We start from the raw sequence: 19,246 nt of genomic DNA, 5'->3' as shown, positions 1-19,246 counted from the left end.
AGGCCAGGTTGGATGAGGCTTTGGACAACCTGGTGTAGTGGAAGGTGTCCCTGCCCATGGCAGGGGGGTGGAACTGCATGGTCTGTGAGGTCCCTTCCAGCCCAAACCGTTCTGTGATCCTAAATAGTGCTTAAGTCTTAAAATGTCTCTGCACAGCACCTGCGCTTTCTTTTAACGATCGTATTTCAGGTTCCCTTCGCTCCGTACCGAGTCCCACGCATCCCTGTTTCCTTTCACACCGCTCCGTCCGTCTGCCATGGATCGTCCCCCGGGATGAAACACGACGTGTTCACTCGCCCAGCTCCGCGCTCGGGGCTGGCCCTGACGGCCGCCGGCCCCGCCGCGCCCGGCCCCGCGCTCCCCTCAGGGCGCCTCGTCCCGCCCGCCGCTTGCGGGAGGGCGGGAAGGGAACGACCGCACGTGCCCTGCGCCGCGCGCCGTCTCCATAGCGACGGCGCCGTAAAGCGCGGCCGTTGCGTGCGTCTCGCGGCACTTCCGGCCGGTGCGGCCTAGCGCTGGCGGCGCCCCGTTGTCCCGCAGCCATGGAGATGCCGCTGCCGCCCGACGGTGAGCGGCCCGGGCGGGGGCGGGAAGGGCGAGGGGGGGGGAGCGGGGTGGCGGCGGTGGGGCCGGCGCGGGCTGACGGCGGTGCCTCCCTCCCCCCCAGACCAGGAGCTGCGGAATGTCATCGACAAGCTGGCGCAGTTCGTGGCGCGGAACGGGCCCGAGTTCGAGAAGATGACGATGGAGAAGCAGAAGGAGAACCCCAAATTCTCCTTCCTCTTCGGGGGCGACTTCTACGGCTACTACAAGTACAAGCTGGCCCTGGAGCAGCAGCAGCGTGAGTGGGGCCGGGGCTCGGCACCGCGGCGCGCTCCGCTCCCCCCCCCCCCCCCGCCCTGCCCCGCGGCCGCCGGCTCCCGGAGCCGCTTTTCTCCGTCCTGGCCGCGCTCTGCCCCGCCGCGGCTGGTTCGCAGCCTCCGAGTGCCAGGGCGTTGGCCGAGCGCTGCCCGCCGCTCTGCTCACGCCGTCGATCGTGGGGCCGGAGTCGGCTGGGCCGAGCTCCGCAGCCGGAGGGCCCTCCGGAGCGCGGCGGTTCCGCGCAGCAGCCCCGCAGGCTGGTCGGGTGTTAGAGCCGTTCTGGAGCGAGCACGGAGCTGCCGGCGCTCCCCTCGCACCGTCCGCCCTGGGCGGGGGGCCGCGGAGCGCGGGGGGCCGGGCTGGAGCCCGCGCGGTTCTCCTGTGCGGCGGTGGGGGGTGTCCCTGCCCGTGGCGGGGGGGCTGGAACCGGATGGGCTCCCTGGGGCTCGCGTTAAAGGTTTGCTTTGGCTGACAGTGTTGTGCAAGCAAAGTCAAGACATCGAGGCTTCTGCACAGATCCAGCCGCTGCCACAACCGTCTCTCCCACCAGCTGCGCCCATCCCCGCTCCTCAGGGCACTCCCTCCGTGGAGGAACTTATCCAGCAGAGTCAGTGGAACCTGCAGCAGCAGGAGCAGCATCTCCTGGCGATGAGACAGGTTGGTTTAAGATCAACACTCACCTGGTTTATCCTAGACTGCTGGCGGCTGTAAAAATTAGGAGTGAAGGGGGAGAGGAAAGTTTCGTCCTCGCTTGCTTCCTGCAATTATTTTTTTCGTGATGGAGAGATTTTAGAGGTGGAAACAAACTGGACTTTTCCTGAAGAATGAAGAGAGTCTTGTCTTCTCAAAACCAAATAACTAAAACGTTTATATGTGGCCACATTGCTTGTTAGAGGTCTTTGAGGTAGCTACCTACAGTTAGGAGAGCAGCGTAGTTCTTCAAAAGAACATTGAGTGTGATATAATTCTTTTATTCTTTTTTTTTTCCTTTTTTATAGGAGCAAGTCACATCAGCTGTAGCCCTTGCCATTGAGCAACAAATGCAGAAAGTTTTGGAGGAAACTCAGTTAGATATGAACGAATTTGACAACTTGTTGCAGCCAATAATTGACACTTGTACGAAAGATGCAATCTCAGTAAGTGATCTCAGTCTGAACAGTTATCTGGTGGCGTTATGGACTACGTACAGTTTGGTTTTGGAGATTGTCTGGACAGGAAACAGCAGCTTTATTGTTTTGTTGTATGGTAGGTGAGATGATAGCTATTACTCGAAAACTTCCCTTCTTGCAGTTATTTCGGAGTTCTAGGACGTCCATATGATGCGAACACATCAGACTAACTTGAAATATTTAAAATTTGCTGTTGTAAGGCTGGCAAGAACTGGATGTTCAGTAATGCCAAATCTCCTGCGCACTGTGAGCTGATGGCCGGGCACCTGCGGAACCGCATCACGGCGGAGGGAGCTCACTTCGAGCTTCGGTTGCATCTCATCTACCTAATCAATGATGTGCTGCACCACTGGTAAGGGTTCAGTTGTGCTTTTCAGCTTGTTGTGTTGATTAATGTGGTGAAGTCTCTCTGCTGGATACGTTGTTAGTTTGACCAGTCGCTTATTTTCAATATATTCGTTACTTTTAGCAGCTGTTTAAGATGTCCATGGCAGGCGCAAAGATCTAGCGCTTTAATAATAATATTCAGCTTTTACCAATTTTGTATTTTTCCTCCAAACCAGTCTTTAGAGTAAAAATATAAAGGAAGGAGCCCTCTATTTTATGAATCCACTACTTTTAGTATAGCAGAAGTTTGGATGAATTGAATATTGCAATGCTCTTGGTGTTACAGTGAAAGGCAGTAACTCTTCCCTTCCCATTCCTTTTCTGAAGCCAGCGGAAGCAGGCACGAGATCTTCTGGCTGCTTTGCAGAAGGTGGTTGTGCCTATTTATTGTACCAGTTTCCTAGCGGTGGAGGAGGACAAGCAACAGAAAATTGCCAGAGTGAGTATCTGGTTGTGGTTTCACTGCATGCTTTAGTGCTAGGCAAATTCACAAATAGGAGGATGGAAGAGAACCACTGAGGTTTTTCTACTGTGATTGTCCTCCTCAAGTCTATTACAGGATGTGCTTTAATTCATGTTCAAACGAGAACTTCAAAGTCCCTCGACTTCATTTAAAAGTTATCGTAACCCTGGATGCATCTGAGCCTTGGGTGGGTCAAAGACAAGTGCTGAAATCTCAGGAATTTTGACAAAGCTAGAGACGTAAAAATGCTGTGCCTCAATTTTTCTTTTATTGTGCATCATTTCTAAAAATCTTTCACTCTTGAATTTATGCAGCTGCTTCAACTGTGGGAGAAAAATGGGTACTTTGATGAGTCAATTATTCAGCAGCTACAGAGCCCAGCTCTGGGACTCGGCCAGTACCAGGTTAGCCACGAAAGAGAAGTAACAGTTTTCTTATTCATGTAAACGTTTTGAAAACATGTTTAGGAAATGTTTTCCTCTTTTGGAAGGTAAATATTAATTTCCCCCCTCCCGACCCTTGAAGCTGTTTACAAAGGATTACGAAAATAGTGTAAAACATAACCTTGTTATTTCAAACATTCCATAATTCGGCTGCTGATACGATCCCAGAAAGTCTATTTGCATTTGTAACTACTGCAGCCCTGTACATATTTGGCTGTGTGCTCTTTTTTTATGGAAATAAGTGTTTGGTAAAAAGGAAACTAAAGAAGCCATAGCTTTAAATTGAACACATTAAGTGTAAAAATTGTTGTGGCAGCAGGAACTATTAATTTTTAGCATTAATAATGAATGCTGTTGATTTTAGCTGTATTTGAAAGCTGGGCAATAATACAGACAGGGGATTCAGCCTGCAGAGAATATTTTGGAAAACCTTTGCAGAGAATATTTTGGAAATCTTTGCAGAGCTTCATAGTGTGAATGGGTTTGTCTGCCAGCAGGTTGTCCTGCGTTCTCCTGCGTTTCTTGGGAGGGAGTGGAGAACAATGTAGGAGATTCTGAGTGAGCAGATAAGATGACTGGATTAGGTGCAGCGCTAACTTCTTAATTTATCTCTTTTTATCAGGCCAATTTGATCACTGAATATGCAACGGTAGTACAGCCTGTGCAAGTCGCCTTCCAACAGCAGATACAGAACCTGAAAACGCAACACGAAGAGTTTGTCAACAGCTTAACGCAGCAGCAGCAGCAGCAGCAGATACAAATACCACCTCTGGAGAACGAGGTGAAATCCACACCCCCGCCTCAGGCCCCCCCAGCAGCACCAGCCTCGGCTCCACCGTCTGCTCCGGTCACACAAGCAGGTACTGGCCTGTTCTGGGGGCCTGTGCAGAAACCAACGGGTGGCAACACTCTGAGATTATGTATTTTTCGTTTCTTTTTTAGCGGTGAGCTACTGTGCCATGCTGGCTTGTTTGAGGCAAAAGCCTGAAACTCTTTAAGCCTCGCAGCTGGTACAGTCTGATGCCTGAATGTAGAAAGAACAAAGAGGCAAACAATAAATGGATCAGAAATCCTCTCTCCCAGTAATAGATTTCTGCCCAGTGTTTACACATCCAACAAAATTCAGATGGAGCCTGTTGTAGGGGCGCTGGTGTTTTATTAATAAGACTATGTATGACCTGGATGCTTATCATAGTCTCCAATTTGTTTCAGATGATGGTAAATCTCAGCTGCCTCTAGCTGGTTCTGCAGAGTACGACACAACAGGGTCCGGAGTGCAGGATCCTGCCTCTGGTGGACCACGTGGCCCTGGATCTCATGATCAGATTCCTCCAAATAAACCACCTTGGTTTGACCAGCCTCACCCTGTGGCACCATGGGGTCAACAACAGGTAAGAAACATAGTTCTGAAACAGGGTAAAAAGAGAGGGGGAGGTTCAGAACGACCACCTTGGTTGGGGAAGCGTGGTGAAAAGCTGCGAACGTTACAAATCCAGATTCAAATGCCAAGCTCTCTCATGCTGCGCCCAGTTAAAGGCGAAGTCTAAATCGTGTTTCAGTTTGGCAACCCTCATGCTTTCCCTATGAACACGTAGAACAAGAAGTACTGTCTGGAGTACAGAGCTGTTCCATCTTTTCCTGTCTTTTCTCTGAAGCTGCAGTTGTTCAGACCTTGTATTCGGAAAGTTTTTTCACTTGTGCGTGTTGCCTACAGGCCATGTTTACTTAAGAATCCCAGAATGACAGGGCTTCTGGGGGGGATTCAGGGAATAGAAGGGACCTCAAAGGATCATCTAGTCCAATCCCCCTGCCGGAGCAGGACCACCTAGATCAGATCACACGAGAACGCGTCCAGGCGGGTTTGGAACATCTCCAGAGAAGGAGACTCCACAACCTCTCTGGGCAGCCTGTTCCAGTGTTCTGTTCCCCTTACTGGGAAGAAGTTCTTCCTCATGTTTAAGCGGAACCTCCTATGTTCCAGCTTATATCCATTTCCCCTTGTCCTGCCATTGGATGCCACTGAGAAGAGCCTGGCTCCATCCTCATGGCAGTCACCCTTTCCATATTTATAAACATTAATGAGGTCCCCCTCAGTCTCCTCTTCTCCAAGCTAAAGAGACACAGCTCCCTCAGCCTTTCCTCAGAAGGGAGATGCTCCACTCCCTTCATCATCTTTGTGGCCCTGTGCTGGACTCTCTCCAGCAGATCCTTGTCCTTCTTGACATGAGGGGCCCAGAACCGGACACAATATTCCAGATGCAGCTTCACCAGGGCAGAGTAGACGGGGAGGAGAACCTCTCTTGAAAGGTAGATTGGTTTTATTGCATTCTTTATTTTTGTAGCCTAATGACCAGGCTGCTTTTCTTCACCACTAGGGACCACCTCATTGTCCTCCGTGGAATAACAACCATGAAGGAATGTGGAACGAACAGAGAGATCAAGGCTGGAACAATCAGCGAGAGACACCTTGGAACAACCAGCCCGACCCTTCTTGGAACAACCAGTTTGAAGCACCGTGGAACAACCAGCATGAACAACCTCCATGGGGTGGGGGTCAAAGGGAACCTCCATTTCGAATGCAGCGGCCACCTCACTTCAGAGGCCCATTTCCTCCACATCAGCAACATCCCCAATTCAACCAGCCCCCGCATCCGCATAATTTCAACCGCTTTCCACCTCGCTTCATGCAGGATGATTTTCCACCTCGCCATCCCTTTGAAAGGCCTCCTTATCCTCATCGTTTTGATTACCCCCAGGGGGATTTTCCTCAAGGTAAAGTGTGCACCAGGCCAGGTTTTCTTACGTTGCGATGCTGATTGCCGTTACAAAATTTAGTGCTTTGGGGTGAGCAGCCTATTCTTGGTGGACTGTTGTGGTTCTCCCGAGAAACGTTCAGTTTGGGGGTTTGGGAAGCTACTGCTAACAACTCCGTAGGAAGTAATATGCAGAGTTGGAAGCTTTCTTGCTTTTTGAGTCCTCCTTCCCTAATGGATGCAGATAACCCAAAATCATAATGCAAAGTCAAGTCAGCATCTCTACAGCGCCCCTTTTATGACTATTTCACTTGAAAAATAGTGAGCTCAAAGGCGAGAAGCAGCATTTGCTTGTAAATTCAGTCTCCTACACATCAGGCGGCTCGTCAGCTCTGCCCTCCGTAGATGGAGGAAGTTAGAGGAAGACAGGCTGGAAGCAGCTGTTTCTTGTCCATACATTCATCCGTGCCCTTCTTTTCCTCTCTTTTTACTGCAAACCTCTCTTGTTATCTGCCTTGATGTCATGTGGCTTGGTAGTGTTGGGAGAAATGATCCTTAAATTCTCTGTTCCTGTTGGGTTTGCTGTTGTGCTGCGACACGACAATGCTATATTTAGGATCGTCATTAAGTTTTCCAGTAGAGTTTGTTCCTTTTTTTTTTTTTTTTTCTTTTCCTTTGAGTTTCTTGTTTGTTTGGGTTTTTTTTATGAGTTGTAGTAGTGAGTAGGGAGAACAGCTTTTCTTGTCCCAGGGGAATTGAGGTTTAAGCTCAGAAGAAGATGCTCTGGTTTAGATTGTGTCGGTGATTCAAAACATCTGTCGTTTCACGTGAAGTTGTTGGAGGAAGGGGTCTACTAAAACACATGGCAGCGAAGCAATGGCAGTGCAGACTGTGTGCAAGTTCTGATGAAGAGTCAGACAGCACTGGCTGAAGATTGGGCAGTGGCTTTTCCTGGAAAACCCGTTGGTGCTGCCGCCGAAGATGTCGGTTGTCGGTCATGCGTCGTTTTCTGTGCAGTGTCGTGCGCTCAGCAGAGTATCCTGACGTTCATCCATCCGTGGTGGGATGGATGTCATTCCCTTCTCTGTACAGACTATTATCTGCGCCTCTTCTCGAAACACCTCTTTAAACAAGGTATTTTTTGGTCACCTAGCCATGAGAGTTAATTCCTGCCACATTTCTTTCTTTATGTACGTTGATTTGGCACAGAGGCAGAGCTAGTTGTGCCCATATCCACGCTAAGCCATGATTGTGTACGTCGGCTTTAGGGAACAGATCCCACCAGTAACTGCCCCGCTGCATCCCAAACCTTTTGTTCTCCAGCATTATCTTTTGTGTGGTGCTTTGTGACCACGGTATGTCCCGCAGTAAGCAGTGGCTTAGGGTTTAACTGTCCTGTTGTCTTGAGAGCGGTTCCTGTGGCCAGGGAGGGAGATGGACTGCAAGATGTTTGTGAGTGTAGCCAGCCACTAGTTCCTCAGTTCCGTTGGTTTTCTGGATCTGCAAGGCTCTGGGTGCCAACACTGGTTTTTAGGGTAAATGCAGTAATTGAAGTACATCTCTGATTGCTTACCTTTATTATAGCGAAACAAAACGTTTTAACCCTCCCACTCTGCAGAAATCGGACCTCCTCATCATCACCCTGGTCACAGGTTGCCTCATCCTGGAATCAGCGAGCACCCTCCCTGGGGGGGGCCGCAGCACCCGGATTTCGGGCCTCCCCCGCACGGGTTTAACGGGCAGCCTCCCCACATGCGGCGACAAGGCCCACCTCACATGAACCACGATGATCCCAGCCTCGTGCCAAACGTGCCCTACTTCGATCTTCCTGCTGGACTGATGGCTCCGCTTGTAAAAGTAAGTGCTTGGAATGGGCCCTGACCAGTAGGATTAAAAGATCAATAATAGGGACGGTTTAACCTGATGTTTATAATTCCAAATCTTTCCGCCCAGTAACCATCAGCCAAAACTGTTGTAGGGTATAAAAGGGCAGGAGGTGGGGAGAAGGTGGTGAAAACGGTAGAATTTTCAAGTGTTGTGTCATGGCGGAAGCCGTTTGAGCTCATATACCTGAAAAAATAATTTACTCTTTAAAATCTTACCCTTGTTTTTAGAAAATAGAAGTCCCCAGTGATTTTTAGATGGGCAGAGGGACTGTAGTTTTGATGTGGCCACTGTGTACGAGGTTTTGGCATTCAGTGTTCTTTCTAACAAAGATGTCTTGCAACACTGGTGTTACATATGCAAACAAAGAATGACAGAGAACAGGAAATGGATCTGTATCAGCATCCTCGGGGATATATTATACATTTGTGCATTCTGCGTGTGAGATGAACAAATGGGTCTCTTCTGTCTCTGGCTTTTTGTTAGTCTTGGCACACACCAGCTTTTGCCAGGCTTCCATCTGCCACTGGTACCGCAGAGGTGGACAGGATGAGATCTGCATTTTACCTGCCTGGTGGTCCAGTTAACCCTGCAGCCTGTGTAGTGCTGGTTTTTCTCATGGAGCCCAAAATGGTGGTGATAGCATGGGAAAGCGTTGGGTCATCTGCAGAATCCTTATTTCTGGACCGTTCTTTTTATCCAGTAGTGAAACGTGAGGTCCCCACACAGCTAAATCTATATTTATCTCTTGAAGAAGCCACCCCGTGACACAAGTGTAATGTGTTTTGTTTCCGCAGCTTGAAGATCATGAGTATAAACCTTTAGATCCTAAAGATATCCGTCTTCCGCCCCCAATGCCCCCCAGTGAGAGACTGCTGGCTGCAGTTGAGGCGTTCTATAGCCCACCATCTCACGACAGGCCTAGAAACAGGTAAGAGTAGGTGTAGCCCACAGCATGGTAAGGAAAATGCCCTGAGAAGGTGTCTCACACCACGAAGTGCCTCTCTCTTCCTTCACCTGTGTCTCGGTTCTTCTAACACTGACATGATGAGTGCTCTTGTATTTTAAACTGTTTGATCTTACGCTGAGATTCGCGAGACCTTTTTGCCCAGACCCTTCGTTCCCTACGAAATCTGGGAGAAATCCTGAACGTTTCCCTTGATCACAGGAGAATTTTACAGATGTATGTTCTGTGTGCGATTGGTTTATTGCAGTGAAGGCTGGGAGCAGAACGGACTGTACGAGTTCTTCAGAGCTAAAATGAGAGCGAGGAGGAGGAAAGGTCAGGAGAAGAGAAATAGGTGAGAGATCCTGCCTGCTGCCTTCTGATGCATGCTGTTCTTCTGGAAGGTGCTAGGAATACCTTGGGCTAAATGCAGAGGGCAACTCTGTTCAGCAACACGCTGATGGAATAACTGAGTTTTAACTTGCTGGAATTTCTGTCGAATCTGCAGAAAACAGTTTTTGCCACCCTCACGTTTTCACTGGATTGTCTGCGGAAACGCAGTGCTTGTTTGTAATACGAGTTTGATCAGAAGTGTATTTCCGTTTGTCGTGCTTCTCCCAGGAGTTTCACGGGAGTTTCTCTGCTTTTGTCTGTGCAGTGGGCCTTCTCGGTCTCGCAGTCGGTCCAAGAGCCGAGGTCGCTCATCCTCCCGCTCCAATTCGCGATCTTCAAAATCATCTGGCTCCTACTCCAGGTCGCGGTCTCGCTCCTGCTCTCGGTCACGATCCTATTCGCGCTCCCAGTCCAGGTAGAGAGCAAGGGGCTGAACCTCGGGAACTGGTGGGGTGGGAAAATCCCAACCTTGGACGTTGCTCTGGTAACTTGTGCCCCCGATGCCGTGTGCTCTCCCATTCCAGAAGCCGGAGCAGGTCTCGCTCTTCTCACAGCCGCTCGCGATCACGGTCACGATCGAGATCGAAATCGTACTCGCCGGGACGGCGGCGCCGGTCCCGGTCTCGCAGCCCCACTCCTCCGTAAGCTTCTCTGTTTCTTTCTCTTTTCACATGAGTTGTTGGCAAAAGTACCATCAAGGGTGCCCTCTTTATAAAATAATAGTTTAGCAGAATGGATGGGATTACGTTGGATGTTTATGTTTAACAGAATATAAATGACCTTCCATTATGTCAGAACAGGATCATTTAATTTGTTCTTGATTTGTTCTTCTTATTCCCTTAGTTCTTCTGCTGGTTTGGGCTCCAGTTCTGGGCCTCCTATACCAGAATCAAGACTTGGAGAAGAAAATAAAGGCCATCAGATGCTCGTGAAAATGGGTAAGATGCTGCTCTGGAATCGTACACAAGCCAGGAAACAAAATCAGGCCCCTAACTCTTGGACACAATTAATTAATGCATGTTCATAAGTAATTGTCCCCTGGTATTCCAAGGGCAGCATAAGGATATTCAGAGATACGAGTATATAGACCATGGAGCAGTGATGGTAGCTGGTTTCCTGGGAAGGGCATGGAAGACAGGGACATGAGTTTGGCATCAAACAGAACTTACCACCCCAAGGCATTTCATCTCCCCATGGTGTAGATCAGCAGGGTTGACTGGAAAGATCGGGCTTGCGCTCTCTTTCCCCTTGTCCCCTTAGAAGTTTTTAGGGCTTTTCTGATGTTTTTCAGTGCCCAGAATCTCTGCATATTAATGCTTTTGAAATAAATGGGACAGTGCCTGCGTCGTTTCAGGCTCTGTTACAATCCTGCTCGACGGCACTGACGCTTTCTTTGGTTGTTTCCAAAATGTCTACGTTTGTCTGTCTGCAGAATTCCAGTAATAAAACCAGAGTTACAGGATTACAGTTTCGTGTCCTTTCTGCAGGATGGAGTGGATCTGGTGGACTGGGAGCCAAGGAACAAGGCATTCAGGATCCAATTAAAGGAGGGGATATCCGAGACAAATGGGATCAATATAAAGGAGTGGGAGTTGCATTAGATGACCCTTATGAAAACTACCGAAGAAACAAAAGTTACTCGTTTATCGCACGCATGAAGGCCAGAGATGAATGTAAGTGAATGTTTCTAAGCAATTTTAAAAATTCTGTAGACTTGATGGTGATTTTTGTCCTGTTTGTTGTAGACTGTAAACACAAATCCAAAGTGTTTTCATTTTTTCCTTCATTTTTTCTAAAGTAAACCCACAGGTAAGTAGATGGATGCTCTGATTAGCCCAGCATCTTTTCCTTTTCAGGTGTTGTGTTGTATTTTAATTTCTGACAACATTAATTAATTAGCCTATTCTGTGTAAAAGCCACTTCCTGGCTGCAAGACCAAGAGCCTACATCTCTGAATGTCACCCTCCAAAAAACAGGAGCAATCCCAAAGGTGGTGGAGGGAGCTGTGCCACAGGAGGGATGGCTGCCGGGGCAGGAACGTCTTTGTGGTTGGAATGAAGTTAGACCACGCTTGCTGTTTGGCCCTGCCCAACTCCAGGTTTCCTACAATTAGCCCTGTGTTCTGCCAAAGCCAAGACTGGTAGTAAATTCCCTGTAGTGCAGGAAAGGTTCAGAAAAAGTGGAGGTGCTTCTCATGAGGTGAAGAGAATTACCCGAATAATAGATTTTTTTGCAGAGAGTCTGTGTTACGTAGAACAACTACACTTGTCAGTGACTAAAAGGAGAAAAATTGGCATGCTAAATGAAAAGTCACTTCTGCCTACGGCTGCCGTAGATCTGTGTAATAAAATGGGTTCAAATAAAGCCCAAAAGGAAGAATTCCTTAACAGAGCCCTCATTCCATGCAACATTTCAGACAGCTTAGGTAACTGCAGAATGTGTAAGAACTCTTTTCCCTATTGTTTCAGTGAAGCGTGAAACGCAAGACCCTCCACCACCCGAATAAGACTCTCTGAAGAAAGATGTCTTGCATCTTCTACAAAACATTAAACTTGTATAAATCCGGATTAAAGTCTGGAGGAAGTGACAAATGAATTACTTTTAAAACTATGGTGAAAAACAGAAAGCTATGACACTTGTCATTTAGTATTTTAAAAAGGCCAGTCGTAACTATGACATGTCTAGCAAGTTTAAGAATTCCCATTTATTTTGCAAAATTTCTTAATTAGTTTCCCATTTTATACTAGAATTAAACCCCAGCCAAGCTCTCCCTGGTCCAGGATTGCGATTCATTCATTCCTGTGGAATACAGACGTTATCTGATACGGTTGTATGTCTCTAGTTCCATAATGTATGTTTATTTCTCTCAAAAGGTTAATTCTATTTGGAGTGGAGGGGTGCTGCCTTGGGATCAAGTCAGACTGATGCTGAGCAGTGTATCCTAATGTCTAAATGGGGAATGAAGCATCTAGTTCCAGTACAGGTGACCTATGAGCACTGTGCGAGCTTGTTAGAACCTACCCTACAACTTAACGCCCCTACACACCAGCTGCTGCAGTCCCAACTGGTCAGAACACGAGGGTTTCACTGGTGTAGCTTTTCAAGCGCTCTGAGGGATGTTCAACGCTTTGTAATGGAAGACATTCTTTAAGCTTTTTATATTTTTGTATATACCCTTTAATAAAAGCCAATTAGTTCGATAGAAGAGAATCCGTTTTCTCTGCTCTGCAAGTTTCTAACTATGAAACATTCTTGGAAACTTCCTTTAATCTAAATGAGAAAAAAAAAACAAAACAACAAACCTTTTGTAACTGTTTCCAGAGACCACCAGCTAAAGATGTTAGGCCCTTGCACTGCACTTCCACTCCAGAGGTCTGCGTGGTGGTAACCTCTTCCAGAGTCACTTGTTTGTACAGCAGAAACCCTCTTAAAACCATTCAGTTAATATGGTGAAATACCAGTTTGTTCTAGATCTACTGTAGTTGTGGAACTGTAACTGTCTGTGAATCAGCATACAACACCTGTATGTTATCAACTTGTGAATTTTATTGTTTTGCCTTCCAATAAACACTTTTTTTTTAATAAAAATAAGACAGTGGCTCATATTTCAGAGTAAACGGATTCCAGTACACTGGCTATAAGCCTTGTGTTGAATTTATCTTCATTTTGCAAGTGTTTGGGTTGTAGTACCCTGGTATAAACACTGTTTAAATATGGCACTAAAGCCAGGATGGAATTTTTCTACTGTGAGCATATTCCTTGGATGCTGTAGCACAGACCTTCCCTTCTGCCATGATCACAGCTGTGATCATGGATCACGCAGTCTCCACAGTAAACATGCACTGTCAGGACTTACCATGCTCCTTTTAGAGGGGTGTTTGCTGGGTTTCTTTTTTGCTGAAGACTGATGTAGTCTGGCCGAAGGCTCCTGCCTATCCCTATATTATGTACACCAGTAAAAAATTCAGATATAGCAAAACAAATTATGTATAAGATACAGAGCAATTAGTACAAATCCTTCCAGTACATAGTTAATAACTCCTCTGTACAATTTGGAAGGGTTTCTTGTTCCAACTTGAGTTGTAACTGGAATTTTACTTAAAATTCAGAGAGTCAAAGCAGTTTTTCTCCCTGTGCTTTCTGAATTTCTTCACGTGCTTGCTCAATTGTTAAAGGTGGGGATTTGTGATTCTTGATGTACTGCAAAAAGAAGGGAATATACAAATCTCCTTATTATGTAGGGAAATATCTCATAGTATTTAATCAATAATAAATCTTATGTCAAGATACCTGCACTTTCCTATACTAGCAACAGAAAGCAATATTTCTGTTGCAACTTTGGGAAGATCCTTGTTCATTTGAGGACAGCTCAATGGCACAGCAGAAAGATGCTTCTTTCAGAGCTGTGGCCTCCAGTAAGACTTTGGTCTTTTCTACTCTATTAACTCCTGGTGTGTTATTGATAGGGGCCCAAGCAATAGGGTGTTATTCTTTGAGGTAATTTATTCAATGATAATACGAACTTTAATGAATAAAACACAAAGAAAAGGTGTTCACTGCAAATAGCAGAAGGGTTTGGAAAGGAATATACGCTTACTGTATCTAGGCTGCTGTCTGGTCTGTCACAAATACCTCTTTAGCCTCCTCCAGGGTATGGTAGTGGAACTCCTCATTCTCCAAGGACTGCACAAGGGAGAGGTGAAGGTGGTGGATGTTCTCTACAAACTGCTGAGTCAACATCAAGTGCTGTTTCAACATGGTGTTTAAAACATGAACGGAGGGGCTGTATGTTGTCAAGGCTGCAAGAAAGGGAGAGTGCACACTGTGGTGACCCACTGCGGGCAGACAGCACAGGCTGAACACCCCAGGGAGGCGTTAGGTGCATAAACAGAGCAGAAGAGTAAGAAACATGTTCTCCAGTACCTTCCACTGCAGCTGTGCTGATGACGTGACTGGCAATGGGTACTGGATCGATGTAGCTGTTACCAACCGGCGGGTCAGGTACTGCAGAGGTGTTTGCTGGGTAGAGGATAAAACTGGAATTACTGGCTTTGGAGGGTGGAAAGGTTTAGCGCGAGCACCCAGTTCATCTGCAGCAGTCTCTTGGGACACCAGTTGCCACAGAACGACTGTAGAGCTTAACAGGAAATTCTGTCAGCCAAAAAACCTGCTAAAATAGTTCTATGACCTCCACAATTTCTTCACTCTCACATTCACAACATGTGCCATGTGGAAGGCATCATTGCTAACCCTAGACAGAGTAAAAATAAAAATAGAGGCTGCTGTTGGTGGAAGGAAGCTACTGTTGGTGAGCACGCTCCAGTTTCTGTTTTCTCCTGCTCGGTGTGGCAACAAGTGGCTCTTGCCACTTTTCCCTTTAAGTGAAGAGAGGAAGGGAAGGAGCTCCCCCTCAGAAAGAGTTAAAGGCCACAGCTGTCTTTTCAAAATGGGGCCATAGTGCCTCCCACGAAATAAATCCAACGCCAAAAAGAACTCTACAAGGGGTGATTACTTCAGTAACGACACAATAGTCTCATTTACAACAGTAAAGTACAACAAAAATGTGGAATTCCATTTGAGAACGTTACTGGGGCTGTTGCAAGCTCTGTTGCTAACACCAGCTCATCCATCCAGAGTTCCTGCTGTCGTCTTATTTTAGCAAAAACCAGTTCCAAGTTCTTACTCTGTTGTCCAATCTCAATCTTTTCTATAGACAGCAGATCAAAGTGTTAGGCTTTACAAGGTTTTTCATTTCATGTCAGAGGAAGCCAGGACTGAAACGAAGAACTCCCCCAATGGTGACTAGGCTAGCGTATAAAATACAAAACATAAAAACTGCCTGAACAGGGCAGCATCTGGGGAACTTACTCTTTGCCCAGCAGTAGGTGGATGGAGAATCCACTGTCTGCACTGCAGTTTCTTTGACCGTGACTCTACGCACCGGGATGTGCCGCTCCCGGGTCAGTAAAGGTGATGACGCTGAAGATGGGTGTTTTCCAGAACACCTGCAGCTCTCAGGATGTTCCTCCAATGTTTTTGATGCAGATTTCCTGTCTGTTGTAGACTGAGACCTTTCAAAGTCTTCAGAATATTCCGAATTAACAGTTGTCTCAGCATGATCAAGATGATCCTGTTTGTGTCTAGGGAAACCTGCAGAAGTTCCACTTAACTGCTCAGAGATTTCAGCTTCAGTCATGGTTTTTTCCATACCACCTTCAGAAGCAGCATTCACACCAGTTACTGCGCTCGTCATTTGAAGAGAAGGTTGGTCTTTTTCCACCAGGAATGTATCTTTTTCTGGATTTCTCTTTGATTCTTGAGTAATTTGAATGTCTGTCCCCTGTAAAACAAAACAGCTGTATGTGAGGAGAAGCAACAAAATATAACCTAGAATATGCCTCCAGTGTTCACCATCTGTTCTGCTGCGTATCCCTGAGACTTAGCTACGACTTTATTAGGAAATAAAAACGTTGCTCTTTGTCACCTTGCAAACTACACAGTGCTGTTACATTTAGCAGGGAAATGCAGACACTAAAAAAAGAATTTGGTCAGATTTCAGTAAAGTCCTGCTCTAACCCTTGCAGCTAGTAAGGCATGTCCACCTCAGATAGCCCACAAGCATCCCTAACAAACAGGATGGTTTTTAGAATATCCACCCTCCACCAAACAGAGGCAGAATGGGAATTTCTACTTACTTCCTGCTTTAATTTTGTAGTCTCTCTGGTGGTATTTGGTGCCAAATCATCAAGGCTCAGGATATTGGGTTTGAAGTCTGCAATCAAACAACATATTATCACGAGAATTTGCATGACAATTACAGAACACTTCCCCTTAAGCAAGAAAAGTGGGACTCAAATAAAACTACTACATTTCTAGTTTGAGGTGTAATACTAAAAAGTAACAGCAGCCAATCACTCTATATCTTTAATTTAGCAGCAGTTCTTTCTGAAGTCTCCCCCTTTGCCATTGGTGGATCTGTGAACCCAAGTTCAAGACGTTCTTGCTGCCCCTCGTTTGCTCTTGTTCTCACTCAGATACACAAGTATGTTGTCCCACTGACAGGAAAACTAAATGTTGTAATTGTTTTGATGTCATAACTAAGTGTCACCCAGGAAAGCATCATTGAACTGAACCCGTTACGTCAAAAGCCAAGAAAAACACAAATATTCGACACTAGAAAAAAGAAACAGATCAACGTGATTCCTTCGGTAAAGCCTCAGTTCGTGTAAAACTACACTACTGGATCCTTTCCAAGTAATTGCTCATGTTTATCAGTAAATTTATCAGTAGATTATTAGTACAAATCATGCCAAGTCTACTGAAACAATGTTTTAGAAAACTTACCGTTTGAGCTGCTGCTGGTTGAGTCTTCTGCCTTTGAAAACAATTCATCTAGTGATTTTATGTCACTTCTGTCACTTTCAAGTGACACGTGGCTTTGCTTGGTGTTGCCCAGTCTAGGCAGAGTCACCTTTGCAGTGTTGCCTTTCACAGAAGACTGAGCTCTGGTACTATGTCGTACTGGCAGGTTTCTGCTGGCTGGTGGAGGTGTTGGTGAATTAACTCTACCAAAACCATTTTTTTCTGGGTCTTTGCTGTGACAAGAAGACGCTTTAGATAACTCGGTCGGTGACATTTCTTTATGAGATGGAGGAGGCATTCCTGATGAAACTGGAGTCTTACTCTTCTGAAGAACATGAAAAAGAAATTTATGTGTTACCTCATTTATGAAGTGTAGTTCACTAAAAAGGAAAACAAATTATAATGGGTAAACCCCAGTGATTTTAAAATGTGAACTGAAGTTATATCATAAGCAAGCCACAAATGCAAAACTAAAATTTAGTTTCTGGTGTTATCTGAACAAAAAGTGACCTACCAATTTAACACAATTTCAAAAAACGTAAATAAAAACATACAATCCAGTGAAGTCTGTATTTACCTTTCCACTCCATTTAGAATCACTTGCAACAACCCTCCGATTCTCATTTCCACTGGAAAATTCCAAAGAACTCTCCATCAATTCTCTCATTTCCTCTTCATCACTATCCAAGCCAAGCTGCTGTTTAACCATAACATTCTTTTTAGGGCTTTGGATGCTTTCCTCTTCCTTAGAATAGGCATTACTGAGGGTCATATTTCCACTGGCAGTGGCACAGTTCTTCAGATATTTCTTGCCCCTTGCGCTGTGTTCCTGGCTGGAAGCAGACAGGAAGGACTCTTCATCCAAAGGCTTCCATCCCAAGTCAGTGTTTTGCAGTTCCATCTGCTTTTTTCGACTCATGATTTTGCTTTCAAGTTGTGCCACTTTCCTCAAAGCTGAGCTCGACCGCGCGTGGGCCGCGCTGCCCGGAGCGCTCTTCACGGCGCTTCCCGACGCCTGGCACCACGGGCTTCCACCCGCCTTCTCCTCGCGCACCTTGAGGAACCTGCTGCCGCAGAACGGAGCTCTCCCGGTTTTCTCCAGCTCTGTGTCCACCACGGAGAGGTCACCACAGGAGCGAGGAGGACCGCCGAGCTCGGCTGTGATGGTTCTCCTGCGGAGAGCATCGCCGCGGCCCTGCCGAGAAGAGGATGCAAAGAGCCCTCAGAGGCGGGGGCAGGCGGCCCGGTGCGGCTGCCAGATGCCCGCAGCCCTGCCCTCATCCCGGCCCGTGCCGCACCACCTCCTCCCGCTCTCCGGGGCGGGCGCTCCCCACACGCAGCCGAAGCACCGGCGGGGCCCCGCGGCTGCCCCGGCACCGACCGAGCGCGGCCGGCGCTGAGGCACGGCGGAGGCGGGGGCGAGAGCTGCCGCCTCACCTGCCCTGCGCCCACGGGCGCCCTCTGCGCCCGAGCGACCGCGGCCATCCGGGACGGAGCGCCCTGAGGCGGCGGCGGCGGCTCCCCCGGGCCGCAGCTAGGGCCGTAGGCGCCGCGCCGTCTCCCGGCGACCACAACTCTCCAACATCCCGCCCTCTCATTGGCTCCGTCAGCGATCCTCGGGCTTAACCAGCCAATCCCAAGAAGGCATGGTGCCACCGGCCCGTGAGAGCGCCGACTACAAGCCCCAGCATGCATCTCGCCGCGCGGGCACGTGGCAGCGTGCCCCTCCCCCGGGGGACGCTAAGCCAATCTGAGCCCCGTTCATAATAATGAGGAGAGCGCAGCCAATCAGAGCCCGCGGAAGAGGGGCGGGGCCCCGAAGGCGGGAGGCGGCCGGCGGGCGGGGGCGAGAGGGCGGCGATGGCGGCCGAGGCGGCGCGGGGGGGCCGCGTGGTACGAACGCGATCGTTAAATTGCAAAAATACCATGAACTAGGAAATATCTGCGCTCCCAAAATGAGAGATGTGATGAGAAAGAGAACTTCCGAAAGGGGATTGATGTTTGCAATAGGTGATTGGGGGTTTTTTGTTGTTGTTTTTTTGTTTGTTTGCTTTTTTTTCTTTCTAATATCCCCATAACTTGATTATTTTAAAGTTTACGTATCTTTGAACTGTGTATTTACCTTGCGTCTGATTGGTTTCTTGACGGGATGGGGTTTATTCTTGTAATTTAAAATAATTTGGACTTTCTTTGTCTCGGATCCACCAATATCTGCCCCTACAAAGAGGTTACGTGCTTGTATCCTTAAGGTCTTTGCGGAGAAATACGGATTGTTTGCGTTTTCCTTCTAACACTGCTAGACAGCTCTCCCATTCCGTGTGTTTTGATGTATTCCGTTCCATTTTTAATGGATGACGTAGCTTCTACTCAAAAGTCTCTACGTCTACCTTAGAATTACATCTTGTGTAGTGGTAGAAAACCAAACCAGAAAACAAAAATCTAGGCAAAATAAAAGTTATCTACGGCACAAGCGAGTAACTATATAATTATTTTACATATATAATGACAAATTTCACTTTGACATACAAATGTGCAAAATTCACTAAGGCACTGGAAACTACATACTAGTATATAAGGGCTGATAA

General features: G+C 47.1%; 2 protein-coding genes across 4 annotated transcripts; one reads left to right on the top strand and one right to left on the bottom strand.

Annotated features, from left to right (window-relative positions):
• Positions 1 to 515: 515 nt before the first annotated feature.
• Positions 516 to 12,596, top strand: CHERP (calcium homeostasis endoplasmic reticulum protein). 3 transcript variants are annotated; one of them, XM_086627658.1, is made up of 18 exons: positions 516 to 567; positions 668 to 841; positions 1,337 to 1,518; positions 1,860 to 1,997; positions 2,231 to 2,382; positions 2,745 to 2,856; positions 3,195 to 3,284; positions 3,946 to 4,183; positions 4,536 to 4,714; positions 5,699 to 6,095; positions 7,695 to 7,933; positions 8,758 to 8,891; positions 9,175 to 9,261; positions 9,565 to 9,714; positions 9,824 to 9,940; positions 10,143 to 10,237; positions 10,787 to 10,972; positions 12,173 to 12,596. In XM_086627658.1, the coding sequence occupies exons 1-18, from the start codon at positions 543 to 545 to the stop codon at positions 12,175 to 12,177; spliced, it is 2,700 nt and encodes an 899-aa protein (XP_086483784.1). In that variant the 5' UTR covers positions 516 to 542; the 3' UTR covers positions 12,178 to 12,596. The 3 variants fall into 3 exon arrangements, with proteins under 3 accessions (XP_086483784.1, XP_086483783.1, XP_086483785.1); XM_086627657.1 differs by having other exon boundaries at positions 11,768 to 12,596; XM_086627659.1 differs by lacking the exon at positions 9,175 to 9,261 and having other exon boundaries at positions 11,768 to 12,596.
• Positions 12,597 to 12,639: 43 nt separating this feature from the next.
• C28H19orf44 (chromosome 28 C19orf44 homolog) lies at positions 12,640 to 18,259 on the bottom strand. The gene is made up of 9 exons (XM_086627660.1): positions 18,212 to 18,259; positions 18,099 to 18,179; positions 17,239 to 17,856; positions 16,644 to 16,983; positions 15,995 to 16,071; positions 15,168 to 15,639; positions 14,223 to 14,318; positions 13,932 to 14,098; positions 12,640 to 13,499 (listed from the first exon to the last, which is right to left on the bottom strand). The coding sequence occupies exons 1-9, from the start codon at positions 18,257 to 18,259 to the stop codon at positions 13,413 to 13,415; spliced, it is 1,986 nt and encodes a 661-aa protein (XP_086483786.1). The 3' UTR covers positions 12,640 to 13,412.
• Between the last annotated feature and the right edge of the window lie 987 nt (positions 18,260 to 19,246).

Source organism: Tauraco erythrolophus, chromosome 28 (assembly GCF_009769465.1).
Source record: "Tauraco erythrolophus isolate bTauEry1 chromosome 28, bTauEry1.pri, whole genome shotgun sequence".
NCBI classification, from domain to species: domain Eukaryota; kingdom Metazoa; phylum Chordata; class Aves; order Musophagiformes; family Musophagidae; genus Tauraco; species Tauraco erythrolophus.
The sequence above is the reverse complement of the archived record's forward strand: the minus strand, read 5'-3'. Positions and strand labels throughout refer to the sequence as shown.

Coding starts and splice junctions, on each gene's coding strand:
- C28H19orf44 (XM_086627660.1), bottom strand. CDS start 18,259: ATGAGAGGGCGGGATGTTGGAGAGTTGTGGTCGCCGGGAGACGGCGCG. Junction 15,640..15,994: donor CTACAAAATTAAAGCAGGAA/GTAAGTAGAAAT, acceptor TTTGTTTTACAG/GGGACAGACATTCAAATTAC. Junction 13,500..13,931: donor CCCTGGAGGAGGCTAAAGAG/GTATTTGTGACA, acceptor TTCTTTTTGCAG/TACATCAAGAATCACAAATC.
- CHERP (XM_086627657.1), top strand. CDS start 543: ATGGAGATGCCGCTGCCGCCCGACG. Junction 1,519..1,859: donor ATCTCCTGGCGATGAGACAG/GTTGGTTTAAGA, acceptor CCTTTTTTATAG/GAGCAAGTCACATCAGCTGT. Junction 6,096..7,694: donor CCAGGGGGATTTTCCTCAAG/GTAAAGTGTGCA, acceptor CCCACTCTGCAG/AAATCGGACCTCCTCATCAT.